Source organism: Protomyctophum parallelum, assembly GCF_964188405.1.
Source record: "Protomyctophum parallelum genome assembly, chromosome: 7".
NCBI lineage: Eukaryota > Metazoa > Chordata > Actinopteri > Myctophiformes > Myctophidae > Protomyctophum > Protomyctophum parallelum.
The window spans coordinates 32,286,365-32,303,982 of NC_139705.1; the positions used below are offsets into that span (position 1 = coordinate 32,286,365).

A 17,618-nucleotide genomic window follows, 5' to 3' on the forward strand; every position below is an offset into this window, starting at 1 on the left:
GTATTGAGTTGTGCTTTCATCATGTGAAATGTAGGCTACCCATTCTGCAAACTGTTAATAAATATTTAAATCAATCAAAGTCCACAGAAAAATTGGTTCATAATTTATAATTAAAATCGGTTTGACCACTTTAACCCTTATAGTAGGCTACTTTGGCTACCGGTATTCAAAAATGCAAATCTACAAGCCCACAGGGTGTCACATCGCAACACGTTTTTTATTAATATTTTCATCCGAAATACATTTGAACATTCTAAACAACAGTAATTTTGACAGTTGACAGTTTGATTACAGTAATAGAGATAATTATCCGTGCAACATTGATAACATTTTATTTTGTAGGCTATTTGGATTCATGTGTGAAAGGAAAAATCCATGGCATCAAATTAGTTCTTAGAATTTAGCATTTCGAGGAATAATCTTAAATCTTTTCTGAAACAAATAAAATCACATTTGTGTGAAGTGAGGGGCGCTCTTATCATCATACATCATCATACATCACATTCTGTGCTCAACCAATTAAATCATCACTATGTGGTACACACAAGCACACAAAACTGGCCAATCAAATCATCACAAATGTGGTACACAGAAAGCTGGACATAGGAGGGGCTAGCGCCCCTCAAAGATCTTGGACAAGAAATTCACAGACAGTGCTGTTTTACATATTTGTGGAATATTGTAAATCATCATTGGACGGAACAATGATAGGGCCCTGAGATCCTTGTATGACGTGTGCTTGTGATGTGCGCGCATGTGTGTGTGTGTGTGTGTGTGTGTGTGTGTGTGTGTGTGTGTGTGTGTGTGTGTGTGTGTGTGTGTGTGTGTGTGTGTGTGTGTGCCACAACAGTGCAACTTTCCTCTGGAAATTGGAAATAAGTTAAAGTTTGAATAAGTCCCGAGATATCCTTTTGGAGGCAATGGTGTCCTGGAACAATTCTGTTGCCCCCTCACACTCTTTATCCTTGGATCTTCCAGGAATCTAGAAGAAATGGCAGAATTAAAAACAAAAGATTCACAAAATAGAACATCCATTTTTATGTTCCATAGTTCTTTGATTCTTTGTTGTGATCTTCGATTCTACACATTTGTTTGTGTGTTTGTTTGTTTGTTTGCTTGCTTGTGTTTAAAGTCTAGGCCTGATTATATGATTCGACTAATTGATCAAGGGAGTCTGAGTTTGCCCAAAATAGGACATATAGCATGATTTATTGGGAGAAAGCAAATCAGACATTAAGCACCCCCCACAGCCCAAATGGAATGATCCTGAGTCTATTGCATTTTTTTTTTTTCATGATTCAAATCAGACTGATTCGAGACGACCTTAGGAAACATTTGGCCAATTAGATTTGACTATTCATTTCCATCCACCAGCTGTCTAAAACAGCGGCTTTTGTCCGCGCATGGAATCCTAGGTGTGCTTATACCTATAGACCGATTCCGTACCGGTTTCATGGTCGCAGCCTACGTATTTCCTGTAGGCGGACTCGACGTAGCTGCGGGGGTAAAACCCTCACCAGGCGCACATCTTCCACTACAGTGAACGGCAGAGTGACTGATGTTAGTTTGCCTCAAACTTTACTCCTTTACCTGCTTTTTTACTAACACTAACATTACAAAGATGCCCAGAACATCGAGATGAACCTGTGTAGTTTATGGCTGCTCCAACAGTAGTGGCAACATAACAAATAAAATAAAACGGAATGTCTAATATCCACCGCGATGGCTGAGACCAGAGCCATTGAGTAATGGTTGAGACAAAGCAGTGAAGAATCCTGCAAGATACATAATTTCAGTCTTACCCAATACCCAATCTTTCTGTTTTATGAACACAAGGCTGCTGTATTTTATACCTCATACTAAGCATTTAAAGTATGAGGTATAAAGTACAGCAGCCTTGTGTTAATAAAACAGAAATATTTGGTATTGGGTAAGACTGGCGTTATGTATCTTTCACTGCTTTGTCTCAACCATTGCTCAATGGCTCTGGTCTCAGCCATCGCGGTGGATATAGACATTCCGTTTTATTTTATTTGTTATGTTGCCACTACTGTTGGAGCAGCCATAAACTACACAGGTTCATCTCGATGTTCTGGGCATCTTTGTAATGTTAGTGTTAGTAAAAAAGCAGGTACAGGAGTAAAGTTTGAGGCAAACTAACATCAGTCACTCTGCCGTTCACTGTAGTGGAAGAGTTGCGCCTGGTGAGGGTTTTACTCCCGCAGCTATGTCGAGTCCGCCTACAGGAAATACGTAGGCTGCGACCATGAAACCGGTACGGAATCGGTCTATAGGAGGGCTTGATGGTCATGTGCTGAACCTACTATGATGTCATTTCCTACTCAGTGACACTGTGACAGTCTTTTCTTGTTTTTCTTACAAACAGTTTTTCTTTGTTTCTTTTTTGTGTTTTTAAGTGGTATATGTTAGGTTTTCATGGTGGGTTTTGTGAGGCTCTACTTGTGTTTTTTTAGCCTGACACCAATCTGTATGGTAATTAACCTGTGATGTCATATCCTATAAAAGCCATGTTTTATCTTGTGTCACCCTGATGAAGGCAGTTGTGTCGCAACGCGCACTTTAAATTAAAGGCTTTTTAAGAGTTCCTTGGTCTGCTCTTTTTCTATATATAAATTCCTAGTTGGGGACAGGCCTATAGTAACTGTTAAACAGCCTTTTTATACTATTAAGATTCCCTGTATTCTGCAGCAGAGGAATTATAGAATTGTACCATTATTATTACCTGGTTGCAGACAGCCTTTCCATATCGTACAAATGTGGCAAAGTGTTCGCAGTTGAAGGAGAACAGATCATATGGGAACTCCACATTAAGAAGGCCAGTGAGGCGATTCTGCATAGCTTCCTTTGAGGATGGCTCGAATGCATGGCAACTGTTACTGATCAACACACGGGCTCCAGTGGGCACAGTCACCACAGACAGTGGCATCCTGCGTATCATGGTTCGCCCAAGAAGAAGGTCCCCACACACTGGGATAGCTGATTGCAGGTACTGGCGCACATTGGACATCAACCTAGTTTCATCTAAAAGGAGCAGGAGAAAGTAGGGGTGGGGGGGGTGGACAACTTTGATCTTTCTTGAAAATTAGGGTTTGTTTAGGTTTAGATTTTCAGTTTGCCTAAAAGAAACTCAAGAAACTTGAGGTTTTTCCTCTTATTTTGTCTAATCACTTGTCTTTAATTATTATAATAAATTATGTAGGCCTATATCCCCTAATAGACATATTGCAAATAAGAGCTGGACGATGTTGACATACATATGCAGTATAGGCCGGCCTAGGTAGCCTAGGTATGCTTTTATCCAAAGCGCTTTACATAGACTGTGCATTACATACACACATTCATACGGTTACCAGTGGCAAAGCAAACCATGCAATGCACCAACCTGCACAGTGGGAGCAATTAGGGGTTCAGCGTCTTGCTCAAGAACACTTTGACCCCAACTCTGGGGGAGCCCAGGTTCTAACTGGGAACCCCATCCGGCCGCTCTACCGGCCACTCTACCCCTGATCCACTGCCGCCCCAGACATTCCATTTGATTACCTCACCTGCTACAGCGAAATGCATTACATGGCCATCTTCTTCAAATACGCTCCAGTGTGAATATCCCATAGGGTATTCAAATTGGATCAAGTCTCCAAACTTGGCAGTGGACACGATTTCACCCATCTGTGTTCATTAAAGAATAGCATGTAAACAACAGAAAACCAACCCTTTGCAGTGATCTCCACCCACCTGACTAGTTTTAAAGCAGGTTTGGCAGCATTGCATTGCACATTGAGGTGAATGCACAATAGTTTCCTGCTTTATATTTTCTCTCCTACTGTATATTTAGCAATGGTATAAATGGTATTTAATCACTGTTATTTTCCAATTATGCAACACTATTAAATCTTGTGGATGGAAGCAATAATCCATCTAGTTGACATAAATCCGACAGTGTCATTGACTGCACATTCATTTGTTACTTATGAACATTCTGTATATTCCTCCTTTCTTAAGAGGTTTACAATATCAGTGGATAGCAAGAAACTCACAATTTACACCTGCTGTCATAACATCAGACTATATGTGGTAAACACACAAAAGTCCATACTCAGAGTGGTATACATACCTTTTTCCTGTGCATTTCAAACCATAATTCAATGTATGACCTTTCTAATTATTTACCTGTTCTTGGTAGTAGTCCATTATAGGCTCCTGACAAGTTTCTCACAGTGAAGACTGAATGAATATATCTTCAGGTAACCTGCCCTACTGGTCATGTCATTCTAATCTAGTTTGAATGGTGATTTGTAAATTCCCTGTGGCAAGAGTGAAGACATCGGATTGGTCGACATGCTGAGAGGCTGGTCCTTGTGTGTAGCACAATTTGTAATCAAGACTTGGGCAAGTTGCTCAGAAGTGCAATAAGTTACTCTTTACTTTATTACTCCTTTATCAGCAGTAATTAGTTACATACATTGCTTGTTATATTACCATATTCTCGCTAACTCTAAACAAAAAAATATATATATACAACCTGTCCAGTCAACTCCTTTTTAGAACTAAATCCTCTTTATTGGAATAATATATTCCTTACAGCAATGGTTCCCAAACTTTCATGTCAAATTGACACTAATTGGCCCGCGGACCCCCATTTGAAAAGACATAAGAGAAGACTCCCATAAGAGAAGAGTTTTACGACTCTAGCATTGATTCTCAAATTAAACCATTTAATTTCAAGGACCCCCAGTTTGACATGCATTAGTCTACGGACCGCCCATTTAATGGCATTTCTATCTCTGGGACCCCCAATTTATATTGTAAAATTAATGTTAATTTGTGTACACTCTCAGAGTTACAGATCCATAAGGGTCCACAAGAATGACAATGGCAACACATAACGTTCAACAACGTTTATAAAGCATTGTGAGTACATCACATTTTGTATCAACAGTCTGTGCTATTTATTGTTGGGAAAAAGTGGAAAAAGAAAAATATATATTGCATAAATTGTATCAATTCAAATGAGCTTTATTGTCATGGTCAGTCATAGTCATTACCTTCAAAATTACTTCTCTATGTGGAGGTGTCCTTTCCATGCACAAGAAGCTGCAGTTACAGTAATAACCAAACTTCAACCAATAATAATTGGTTCTATTGACAGGCCTGTGTGTCAAAAGCTGCCACACGGCTTGCTCTGGTCTCATTCAATGCATGTAAACTCCTAATCTTTCTCATAACATTTTTCTGGACATTCTGCCTAATATATGTACTTCTGGGTGGCTTGCGTTTCCCCACAGTCCAATACCCACTTAAGGCACTATTTCTTCTGGTTATTACCAAGCTGTATGGCCATTCTGTCACTGACGCAGCGGAAAGTAGTGGGCTGCACCTCCCAGTACTTGACTGGATTGTCAAACAGACTAATGCCATTGTAGAACGTCCTCTTCATTCCAAAGCCCTGAGGGCAGAAGGCATCCACATCCACTGTGCTGATGTTGTTGGAGTGCAGATACACCACCTTGTGGAGGAAACAAGCACAGGGGATTGGATTACATTCCAATGGCCTCTATTGCACACAGAATAACTCTTCCTACTTCCAGGCCCCATCCCTACTTCCTTCACAGGTGTTACTGATGATACAATTAAGGCTCTGTTACATTTAGTGTACAGTGGGTCTCAAACTTTTTAATTTCAATTTCCCCCATGATTCTGAGTGTACAAATGGAACCAAATGTATTTGGTTCCATTTGTACACTCTCAGAGTTAACACACCCATATGAGGCCTTTTGGAACCAACTCAAGGACACTTTTGAGACCCACTGGTGTAGCAGAGTGTTTCCAGTGAGCCAATACACACAATAGCAGCACCCTGACTCTGTTTGACCAGAATGGAACAGAACCTTCAATAGTATCATCAGTAACGCCTGTGAAGGAAGTAAGGATGGGGTTCTTTCCAAAACGGAGTGTGTGCCCATTGGAGATTGGATGTTGTATTCATTTAAAATAAAGGAGGTGTAACTGCATGACATAGTTTAGTTTGTTAAAATAATTGAACTCTAGGTGTTTTGCTGTGTAATAGACACTGTCTTTGTGTATAGATGTTCATTCAAGCCACCCCTGGCCACTACCAGTCCTCTACTATACCTGCAGGTACTTCATCTCAGGCAGACCAGTGGGCACACTGTTCAGCAGGTTGTTTTCCAGGTGAAGCTCACGTAGGTTGGGCACATAGTGCAGACTGTGCTGCTCGACGTGGCGGATGCGATTGTAGCCGAGGCCCAACCTATAGTACCAGGAAACATGCATGTGCACATAAACATTATGAAGCTGCAAACATGACATACATGCCATGCCAGAACAAATGTCATAATGATGGAGCATTTTATCAATTGAAAAATCTGTGTTTCTGCAAATCCCTAGGCTATAGAGCGTCGCAGTCCCGCCCCCCTTTCATGACGACAACAGGCCCGGAAAATAATTCCCCATGCATTTTTCCCATAGACGTTTCAAAAAGTATCTGCAAGCCTCGGACAAAGCCAACTCGGATCATGACAAATCATGACGACAAACGCAGAACAAATAATTAGAAGAAAAAAAGGGCAGGGTACAACACTTTTTTTGTTGTTTTTCTTCTTTGTAATTATTTGTTCAGCCCAAAATATTGTGTTTATTGTCATGATTTGTCACGATCCGAGTTGGCTTTGTCCGAGGCTTACATGCAGATCTTAATAAATACTATGGGAAATAAACGTCTATGGGAAAAATGCATGGGAAATTATTTTCCGGGCCTGTCGTCGCAACACTCTATACAGGTATACTTTGATACAGTATTATGTATTAGTATGACAGTATTACGAATAGCAAACACCAATTGACAAGCTTACAAGCTTGAAGATATGCTATAGGAAATGTTGTAATTTATTTGAACTGTTTTGCCCATAATGGTCTAAAAACACTAAAGTATTTTACTGTCTGCTATTAACTTTGAGATTAATGTTGTACCTACCTGTACAATTCCCCATATTGTACCAGGTTTCCCACCTCAATAGCCTGAATTTGATTATGATCCAGGTGCAGTTCATGGAGCGTATATGGGAGGTCTGATATGTGGGGGGAACACAGTTATATATTATTTATCGCACACTCACACTGTTAACAGGCTCTGTGAATATCTGTAGTCCTATAGTTTCCTGATTGATTTCTCTCTCCTCCTCTTCTTCCCTTTCTCTTTAATATGGAAAGAACAGAAACGATGGAGCTTGCACAAAAACGAATTTCACCCAATGTTTTACACCTGTAAACGTGTCATGTGACAATACAGTTGATTCTGATTCTGATTCTCCGTATGTGTTTTCACTTAGATTGCGGGCTTAGATTGCGGTCAGCATTGCATTGCTAATTGCTGTCCATATGATAATGTAAATAAAGATAAAACTAAATGAGCCTATACAGTAGATGCGTTTACTGCGTGTGTCAGACTTTTACCATTTGGAATGCCTGTGAGTTTAGCCTCTGAAATTCGCAGGAAGTTCAGCCGAAGTCCATCAAATGCACCTGGCGCCAAGCCACTGTTCTTGATAGGATTACGGCCCAACTCTACATTGAACAGTGACGAAAGGAACACAACTTTAACATTCCATACAAAAGTGTCTTATTTGACGTTTATATTTATTATGATATAAGGAATTCATAAATAAAATAATTATATGACATTTCAAACAAGTGGATGGCAGCATTCTCACCCTAACTATAATTACAACGACAGTGGTAAATTATAGACACAATGATATTCACTCACCGATAACGTTCATGTTGTCCAGACCCAAGAATGTCCCAGAGGCTATTTTCTTAATTTGGTTGTCATGGATGCGGAGCTCCACCAGGGAAGGAGGCAGGTTCTTGGGGATGGCGGTCAGCTGGTTGTGGGAAAAGTATAGTTTCTGCATGCGTATGAGGGGCAGGAAGGCCCGAGGGTGGACCCTGGAGATATGGTTGTTGACCAAGACCAGAGCCTGCAGGTCAGGACAGATCAGATGCAAAAAAGGAACATGTGTCAGTGCAGTAGTTCCAAAACTGGGGGTCGGGACCCCCAGGGAGTTCCTGGGTTATAAGGGCCGAAATGATTTCGGCTCGTCAGAAATGTTCAGTAGCACCGAAGAGCCGACTTTAGGACGGTACCTGCCCCCCCGAACCTCAAATGACGTCACATTGTAGGCTCTACAGCTTTTATTCGGCTCTAAAATAGGAGTATGAATCGGCCCTTAGGGTCGACGTGCTGTCTGTTTGCTAGGATCGAGCTTACCAGCACTCCACTTGCCTCCCAACTTGCCCCAGACTATTCATAAGTACTCTGCCATGGGTCTATACAGGCTTATTAGCCCACACTCAATGTCTTGACATATTGTACAGTTAATATAAAACGCATGCAGGCACATTTCAGCCACTTCGTTTGCCCATTAGGACCACTATGCAATGTCATCAAACAGCGACGCGCACCTATGGTAACATCATTCTACAGGCCACAGGTTTCTGCGTTACCCCTTTTTGTGTGTGTGTGTGTGCGCGTGTGTGTGTGTGTGTGTGTGTGTGTGTGTGTGTGTGTGTGTGTGTGTGTGTGTGTGTGTGTGTGTGTGTGTGTGTGTGTGTGTGTGTGTGTGTGTGTGTGTGTGTGTGTGTGTGTGTGTGTGTGTGTGTGTGTGTGTGTGTGTGTGTGTGTGTGTGTGTGTGTGTGTGTGTGTGTGTGTGTGTGTGTGTGAGCTCACGTTGTGAGCTTGTAGACTGGCCATTTTAACTATTCAAAAATGTTTTGCAAAAGGGTAAAAAAAGGCAAAGCACTTTAGGGATAAGGGGTTTAGTGGTGACGAAAATGGAGCCCAGAGCTTTAGTCAGAAGAACGCAAGTACATCCTCAGTGTTCACTTAACTAGTATGGAAATGGAACTAAATGGATCCGTAAGGAACCGTTTTGTTCCACTTGTACACTCTCAAGCTCAGTTTGATTCTTACATAGAGGTTGGTAAGTCCCTTTAAATCATTCTCTCTGATCTCAGTGATGTAGTTGCCTTGCAGGTCCAGTAGTCTGGTGTCAGGGGAGATGTCATATGGCACCCAATGTAAACCTGTGGAAAACAAACACAGATTCACAATTAAAATGTAGGCTATAGGCATTTAGCAGATGCTCTTATCAAAGTCTTTGATAACAGCATCTGCTAAATGCCTTCAAAGTGACTTAGAAGGTGAACTAGGGTAGGTACCCTCACAAAAAACATGGTAAAAAAATTAAAAAAAAGAATCCGGGGCGCCTGATGGAGGGGAAAGGAACTGGTTGGAATAACGTGTTCCTTCCACGCGCTACGTCCAACCAGGGAAACTCCCCCCTGTCAGGTGTAAAGGAGCAACTTGGACACTCAGGCATGAAGGAAGCATGAGTTCAAGTCCGTTGCTCTCCCCTTGTCCCCCATATATGGGGACTAGGTTGGTGGAGGGTGTGTAGAGCCCAGGATCACATTACAGCACCATGGACCCGTCCCTAGAGCCTCTACACAAATGTCAGGTAAATACTTAGTCACGCAAGTACAGTGCCAAGAGAACAATGCACTGCTTTTAAGTAACTAGGATACCAAGTCACTGCACCTATAGCCTCTGTCTAAACATGCGAAATAACATTATTAACGTCAAGCAAAACAAATGGATAAATAACAAAAACATTAGAAAGTAAACAACCTGCATAACTAGCATATATCCACTTTTAAATCAATATGCAACTGCTATCAATCCAAATCATACTGAACTATTTTGCACAGGACTATACAATGTGTTTTGTTTTGGTTTAACCACATTATTACACAGGATGGATACAGGGCCTATAGATGCTTATCAGACTTTAAATTTCCTGACAGATCTGGACATTACAAATGTAACGTTTTACAAAGAGCTCCCCGCAGTCTGAAAGGTTTATGAGTCAACCGGCTGCTTTTATCATCAGACTGTAATTTGCTAAACGTTAGGTAATGCTGTGTGGCTATGGGTTGTGAGAGCATATGCTGCACTTTGTGTTGTTGTCTGGGAGTATGTAATTTGCTACAAAAAGACTGCATCCACGTTGCACTGGCACAGGGTGGAAGGAGACAGTGGGACATTGTACTGTAGCTGGGCAGAAACTATTGTTCTGTACTTCCACCGGTACTCTCTGTATATAAACAGGTGGTACATGTACAGTAAATATACAACACAACTGGAGTACGGGCAATTCTGAAGCTCTTAATTGAAGCAACTATAGGTGATACAATTTATCTTGTATGTAAAATAAACAATTCTAAATGACCAAAGCAACATCGTTATGTTTCAAATCACACCATTTAAAAAAAAACTGTAAATTGTGTTACTTGAAAAATAAGTTATTTCCAAGTTTTTGCCCCTGAACCATTTGTAACCACTTTGAATCTGGCATTGCGATATTGGGGATGTCATTACAGATTACAGAAGAAAATATATATTTTTTTAATTTCCAATTAACAATAATATGAGAAGATATTAATGTTCTTTTTTTTTACACAATGCTATATGCTATTTGTATGTGTTTAATGGTTAAACAAACACTTTCAGTGCTCCGTTTTTCATGAATCACCATCTTCTACATACTCACCCAGGTCAGAGCATTGCACTATCTTGAGGTGGCACTGACATCCAAATGGGCACGTTGGGTGTTCTGAGGGCTTGGACTCCTCCTCGAAGCCTGAGCCATAGTACTCCTCGTCGTTCATCATCATCGCCATCAGGCCTTGCACGTCAAAGCTTTTGCCCAGATCGGGGAGACCCCGCTGCTGGAAGGGCTGAACGACAGAGCGCGCACATAGTGGTGTCACACACACCAGCAGGAGAAGCACTGTGGTGATGGCGGGACGCATGTTTCCTGCTTCTCTTGTTCAGGATGTCTCGCCCTGCATGTGTGAAAGATATAAATGGGAGTTTTACTTCATGCATTGCATATTCCAGTGCGGTTGTCAAACGTTTTGTAATGTACATTTAAACACTTTTTAAGCCCCTTTTTTAAGCCCTTTTATATTTTCAAACCATTTGGAGTATAGCGAAAATCTGCAAGCTCACAACACATTGCATCACTACATGTTGTGAGTGAGTGTGTAGATCTGCTATTCTCATTTGTGAAAATGTTTGAAAGTTTAACTTTGACACATCAGCTTGAAAGTAAGATATGAATTGTACTCAAATGAAACCACATAATATGTGCATTAAATCTGACAGCACAGAGGAACAGCGTGGCTCCCACCAAGAAAAAAATAACCCTTCTCAGCCACTTCAGTGATGTGAGTGCTATTTGCACCAGCAACACATATGATCTATCTTCATTGCATGGCCCTTTCTCACTATAAACCCTATCGTCTTATATACCCCCCAACAATTAAGTGGTTTTGGGTTGAAAGGCTGTGAAATGATGGAGCGGGGAGGAGATGTGGTCTCTCTTCAGGCTGAGCACCATGACATCTGCAGAATGCTCTGAAAAGTGCTGTCCATTCAGAGCACTGGTGTTGTACTGTACAAATTGTCCTCTTGCTTCAGTCTGAAAGATTTTGCATCAAAGATCAAATTTAACTACTATGCCCTCACATGTGGAACAAGTGAGGGGCGCTCTTATCATCATACATCATCACATTCCGTGCTGCAGCCAATCAAATCATCACATTCCGTGCTACAAACACACACAAAGCTGTGCATAGGAAAATTGAGACAAATTGGAGAATTGTATCACTTTAAGTATCCTTTGAATTTCTCCAATGTCTGTTATCTTGAATTTGTTTGCTGCAATCAGGGTGTCATTGGAATAGAGAGCTTGCTCTCGATATTGACCTGAAGGTGAAATTAACTGAAAATTAAACCAAAGAGCTGAAAACAGTGCAACACTAGACAGGCAGTCAACGTGCATTGTTCACTTCGTCACACAGCGCCCATTTAACTCTGAAAGTGTATACATGGATTGAAGGTGTGGGACAACAAAGTTGTGAAACCTTCTCTTCAAACAAAATAACAGCAGCTCAGCTTTTGTTTCAGCTGGTGCTACTGTATATGCAGGCTCCCTGTGTGTGTGCCACGTGTTGTGACTGTGAGTGCCTTTTCTGCTTCCCCCCGCTCTGCTCTGTCTCCGGGGAGCTCACGCCCACACCCTTTACCACAGCAAGGCTTATAGGAAGCCACAGAACTGGCCACTCTCATAGACAAGTTTTATATAGAACAATTCCTAGTCCAAATTGGTCAATTTGTTTCCAAAAACAGTCAGACCTGCTGGGTCAAGTCTCTGGAAGACCCTCCCCTGTAGAGTTTATCAGGGCATTGGGCAAACAAACTGATCCTATCCTATCCATTCCTCCTATTGTTGGCGTGCTGGTGGGTGCCACACTACCACCATGCCTGATCTTCTACTTCTACTAGAATAAAGTGCCACCATGCCTGATCGCCTACCAGAATAAATTCGCACCATGCTTGATCACCTACCAGACCGAATAAAGTGCCACTATACTGTATGGCTGATCTCCTATCAGACTGAATAACGTGGCTGAGTTTGGTGAGAAATAAACTGCAGTCTGTCACTTAATTTCTGTGCTGGACAACTGAAGACAGTACTGCAAGACCTCCTGCCTTGCCCAACCACCCTCTCTCTCACACACACACGTGCACGCACGCGCGCGCGCACACACACACACACACACACACACACACACACACACACACACACACACACGAATACAGGAAGATAATTTACACATTTATTTTGCACTGATTCTTTCCCAATGATTGCAAATTTGCAATTTATTGATAACAAATAAATAAGCACAGGTACAAGCACATTGAGAACATTGTTGTCCATGTACCAATGCCAAGCTATAAACCATGCATATTCTGTTAGCATCTATGAAATACTATTAACCACCAATGCACATGATTCAATATATAGGCAAAGCTGCTAAATATACATACCGTTAATGAGGCAAGTAAGTCCCACAGAGTGTTGAAAGATGAAGATAAAAATTACACTCCACTAAACATATACAGTACGTTGTGTATATATAAGACCTGCTTCACTTTTTCATCTTAATGCGAAAGGTGAACAAAACAAGCCTGTCTGCCAGCAGAGAGGGAGCTCTGCTTACTACCTGCCACAAGGACTATAGAACGAGAGTCACAGAGAAAGAGAGAGAGACCAAAGGAAGAGAGTGTGTGTGTGTGTGTGAGAGAGAGAGAGAGAGAGAGAGAGAGAGAGAGAGAGGGAGGGAGATTATTTTAAGCCATGACCAAAACCTTGGCCTGGTTGGTCCCCTCGTCTCTGTGGTTTGGGTGACAGGGCGAGAGTAAGGAGGCAGGATGAGGGAAAAGAGAAAAGATGAAAGAGCGAGAGAGAGAGATGCCAGCAATGGTGACAATGGTTAAAATCTTTTAGGATATCCTCCATTATAATAAAAAAAACACTTTAGTTGTTTCCAGACACAATAATCATCATCAATAGGAAAATAATGTAGTCCAGGAAATAAGTGAGCCCAGTGTCCATGACATCATGGAGCCCATGGACACAAGAAAGTGTGTCTTGTCTCCCAATCCCAAACATCATTAAAATAAGATCTATTGCAAAAGGGGTGAAGTGGCCCTTTAATACACAAATTAATAAATTGACCCAAAAGTGACAACAAACAAAACAAAGTATTTCCTTGCTTACGGTAATGAAAGTATTCCAAGTTGGCCCGCAGCTAGAGCGCAACGAGTCGCCTCGGAAGTCGGAAACAATTAAGGAAGTGATAGTGTTGATCAAATTGAATCTATTTTCGGGTACTGCGTCGTCTATTTCTCGCTTCAAATGTTTTCAAAAACATTCTTGAAAGCGTGTTGTTTAGTTGAATGACATTGTGTGTTATAGTTTACATGGCTGTCATGTTGGGTACAGCATAAAATCCAAGCAGCGCACTGAGCGCAGCCAGGTGCTCCGAGCCTTTGATTACACAGCGGTTACACCTGTTATAGAGCGGAGCGGTCAGTTATCAAGAAATAACACACTGCTGAATTTGGCGACTGACCAATCAGAATCAAGCATTCAACCAAGCTGTGTAATAAATTGGAATTTTAACTTGGATACGAATGATCTAAAAACTACAATAATAACAACTGTGAACTTACCAACTTCCTGGATACCAAATAAAAACAATAAACGCTTTGTTGGTCAGTTGTTAGCTTAGCTATTATGTCCAGTAGTTATTATGGTGAGAAAGAAATAACTATACTGGGAGTCATTATCTTGTGGGCTCCCATCTACCGGTATATTAGAACAGTGAAAAGGGCAGTAGTTCAGGGGTAGAGTGGCCGGATTCCCATGCAGTACAAACCCGGGCTCCCCCAGAGTTAGTGTCCTTGAGCAAGACTCTGAACCCCAATGGCTTCCGATGTGCAGGTTGGTGCCTTGCATGGTTTCATCTGTCATTCGTGTGTGAATGGGTGCAAAATCTATGTAAAGAGCCTTTAGATAAAGGCGTTATATAAATGCACCATCTACCGGTCGATTTGGAATCTCCTAACAAGGAGACCTAATTAAGGGACCCCACTTAGTGAACCACTGCACTAAATGGTAAATGGTGCATTTATATAACGCCTTTATCCAAGGCGCTTTACATAGATTGTGTACCCATTCACACACTAATGGCAGAGGTAACCATGCAAGGCACCAACCTGCACATCGGGAGCAATTAGGGGTTCAGAGTCTTGCTCAAGGACATTTCGACATGCACCAACTCTGGGGGAGCCAGGCTACCATGCGGCCACTCTACCACTGAGCCCCTAGAATAATTAGCAGTGATAGAAGAGGTAATCACGTTTTGCTTAAGTAAAAGTATCAATACTGCATATACTCTGTTACAAGTTGTCCCATATTGAAAATATACTTTTCACATTCACACCAGAAAGCTTTACTGCGATTAAAACGAATCCTCCTGCGCATTGTCCGAAAGTGCACTTCGTTTGGCAGGTGTGAAGGCTCATTCGAATCCTAATGCGCATCAAATAACTGCATTCTACTTCGACCAAAAATGGGGGTTTCGCTTCGCTTCCAATCGCACTTGATTTCGATTCGGTGCAGGTGCATGGGAATGCAATCCGCAGCAAATAAAGGAAATTAAGCAAACAATGTGGCCGGTGAGGACCTGAACACAGTTGGAGACGGAGAAGGCATATTTTACGCAGCGCAAAGATGTCCCGGCCGTTACTGTGGATAGACGTGGTCGAATGAGGAGACTGAAGCCCTGATCGAAATGGAATGATCCAGTCCCAGACGGCACGACACATGCACGTTATGAGTATAATTTTATCACCATAGATTTCACTGTGTAGGCTAGTTTATGAATGGAACACAATGATAAAGGTCCCCCCTGCTGCGTTTCCAATTGCTGCGGTTGACGCAACAAGTGTGAAGGCAAACCGCAGCAAATTCAATATGCAAGAATCCCAACTTCTCCGCCCATTCACATCGAGTCTACTGAAGTATTAGTTGGGAATGTGACCTAAAACTATCAGCATCAAAATATATTTACTTATTGTGCAGAATGGCCCATTTCCCAAGTTCAAAATGTATATAAAAATCTTCTGAAAATAGCCGATCTACAAGCTCATAATGTGTCGCATCACAATGCATTGTGAGCTTGTAGATTGGCTATTTTCAAATGGCTGAAATATATATAGGCTCTCTAGGTCGTCCTTAGACGAGCCTTCCATCGTCGCTTCCAGTCATCCCGGTTCTCCATACATCCGGCCAGATCGTTGGCCTTGGCCTGTGCTAACGATCTGGCTAACGATCTGTCTACAGAGTAACTAGTAACTAAAGTTTTCATAATTGTAGTGGAGTTATTGAAAATTTTACATACAAGTACCATAAAAAATACCTCAAAATTGTACTTAAGTACAGTAAATGTACTTGATGTACTTTACACCACTGATCATTAGCCTCATTCAACCTGGTGGCCATATTGCAGACATGTTTTCACAAATGTTCACTATTTCTCAAACATATCCACAAATAGCGAAGATCTGCAAGCTCATAAGGCATCATGATTCGATGTGTTGTGAGCTTGCAGATTGGCTATTTTTGCCTGTGACATCATCATACGACAAAGTCTAAAATGGAGCCTAAGTGGAGCCTAAGTGGTTAACGCTTCAATAAAATGGATGATGTCAGCTACAAGATAACCAACTAACAGCTGACCGGATGTGACCAAGAATTTTGGCCTGTCTTCTTGCAACATAAGGCAGTTTAGATGAAACCACATTAAAAACAACTTTAAACCAGTGCCACACACGACACGCATCACAACCTTTACGACCTGAAAACATATGAGATGCCTGCAGGGACAGTTCCATACGAGAGACACATTTGTATTTGTTATCAGAAATATGGAGTTAACTACTAGACACCTAAACTATTTTACTGTTGGTTCATGCAGGTTGTGCAACGTTCTTTTTCAAGGTCAGATTTAGAACATTCTCTCTATGCACAACTAGGACATGAAGATGTCCAGTATAATAAACAGTTGACCATGACTGAGATCATAATGGGATATGGATGGTTGCATCCTCTGTGCCGTGGAGGCAAGTGAAGAAGTTCAACACCACAGGGGACCAGGGACGTGCAGAGAGTATTAGAGGGGCAGGGGCTGAAATCTCATAAGAGGGCACTTTTTGACGAAAATAGCTGATCTACAAGCTAACAACAGTGTGAGCTTGTAGATCAGCTATTTTCGGGGCGCAACCCAGCACTCTTTAGCTAGTGGAGATGTGGCGTACGACATGGATTTAGAAACAGATCAGTTCAACGCAAAATACTGTGTTCAAGTTCAGGAGACTTCGGGAAAAAAAATCTGCTGCCCTCCGGCATGGCATGGAAAGGAGTGGCATTTGCGTTTCTTTCACCTCTTCCACCTTTCACCGAATGCACCTAAATGCTGCATTCGTGGTCTGGAAAGGGCAGTTGTTTTACAGACGGGTAAAAGGGTAGGGGCTGCATGAAGCCCCTTTTGATGTCTATGTGTGCACGTCCCTGCAGGGGACCACACCTGTAGCCCGACCGATGCATTTATAAACTCCTGAAAATGACTCATAAACAGTCAGTCCCACCTTACGGTTTTTTCCTCTATACTGTTTAGCCTTCCTCTCGTGTGCCACACACCACAATCCCTGAAAACAAAATGGCTAATTTGGAAATTGGTAGGTTTTATTCAAGGCTTTGAGGCAAAGTTTGAGCAGAAGTGGTCAGGAGGTGCACGCACAGTTTGAGCAGACCATCTATTTCTCTGGTTTCTCTGCGGTTTCACGTGATTATTGTAACTGGGTAGAGTATATAGACACAAAAGAGCTGGACAACATCAGACACAGTGGCAGCAGCAAGCAAACCTGGAGTTTCTCAACCAATGGATCAGCAACAATATGCACAGTCCCCTGCACGCAGAGCAGTTTTCTTCAAACTGATCTTGGGTGGGTAACCTGTGCACCACAACGATGCATGTAACGGGCAGACCTATAGTACAGACAAAGCTGTGCCTTGGAGTGGCTAGCACCACTCAAAAATATCTT

At 41.8% G+C, this 17,618-nt stretch overlaps 2 protein-coding genes across 2 annotated transcripts; both read right to left on the reverse strand.

Annotated features, from left to right (window-relative positions):
• Positions 1-204: 204 nt before the first annotated feature.
• LOC310862283 (phospholipase A and acyltransferase 2-like) lies at positions 205-4,283 on the reverse strand. Its single transcript, XM_083770105.1, has 4 exons — positions 4,189-4,283; positions 3,567-3,687; positions 2,744-3,042; positions 205-982 (listed from the first exon to the last, which is right to left on the reverse strand). Exons 1-4 carry the CDS (start codon positions 4,207-4,209, stop codon positions 881-883), a joined length of 543 nt encoding a protein of 180 aa, XP_083626231.1. The 5' UTR covers positions 4,210-4,283; the 3' UTR covers positions 205-880.
• A 618-nt stretch (positions 4,284-4,901) lies between these two features.
• bgna (biglycan a) lies at positions 4,902-13,211 on the reverse strand. The gene is made up of 8 exons (XM_083768509.1): positions 12,996-13,211; positions 10,651-10,945; positions 9,012-9,124; positions 7,805-8,018; positions 7,492-7,602; positions 7,013-7,106; positions 6,151-6,289; positions 4,902-5,524 (listed from the first exon to the last, which is right to left on the reverse strand). The coding sequence occupies exons 2-8, from the start codon at positions 10,910-10,912 to the stop codon at positions 5,324-5,326; spliced, it is 1,134 nt and encodes a 377-aa protein (XP_083624635.1). The 5' UTR covers positions 10,913-10,945; positions 12,996-13,211; the 3' UTR covers positions 4,902-5,323.
• Positions 13,212-17,618: the final 4,407 nt, after the last annotated feature.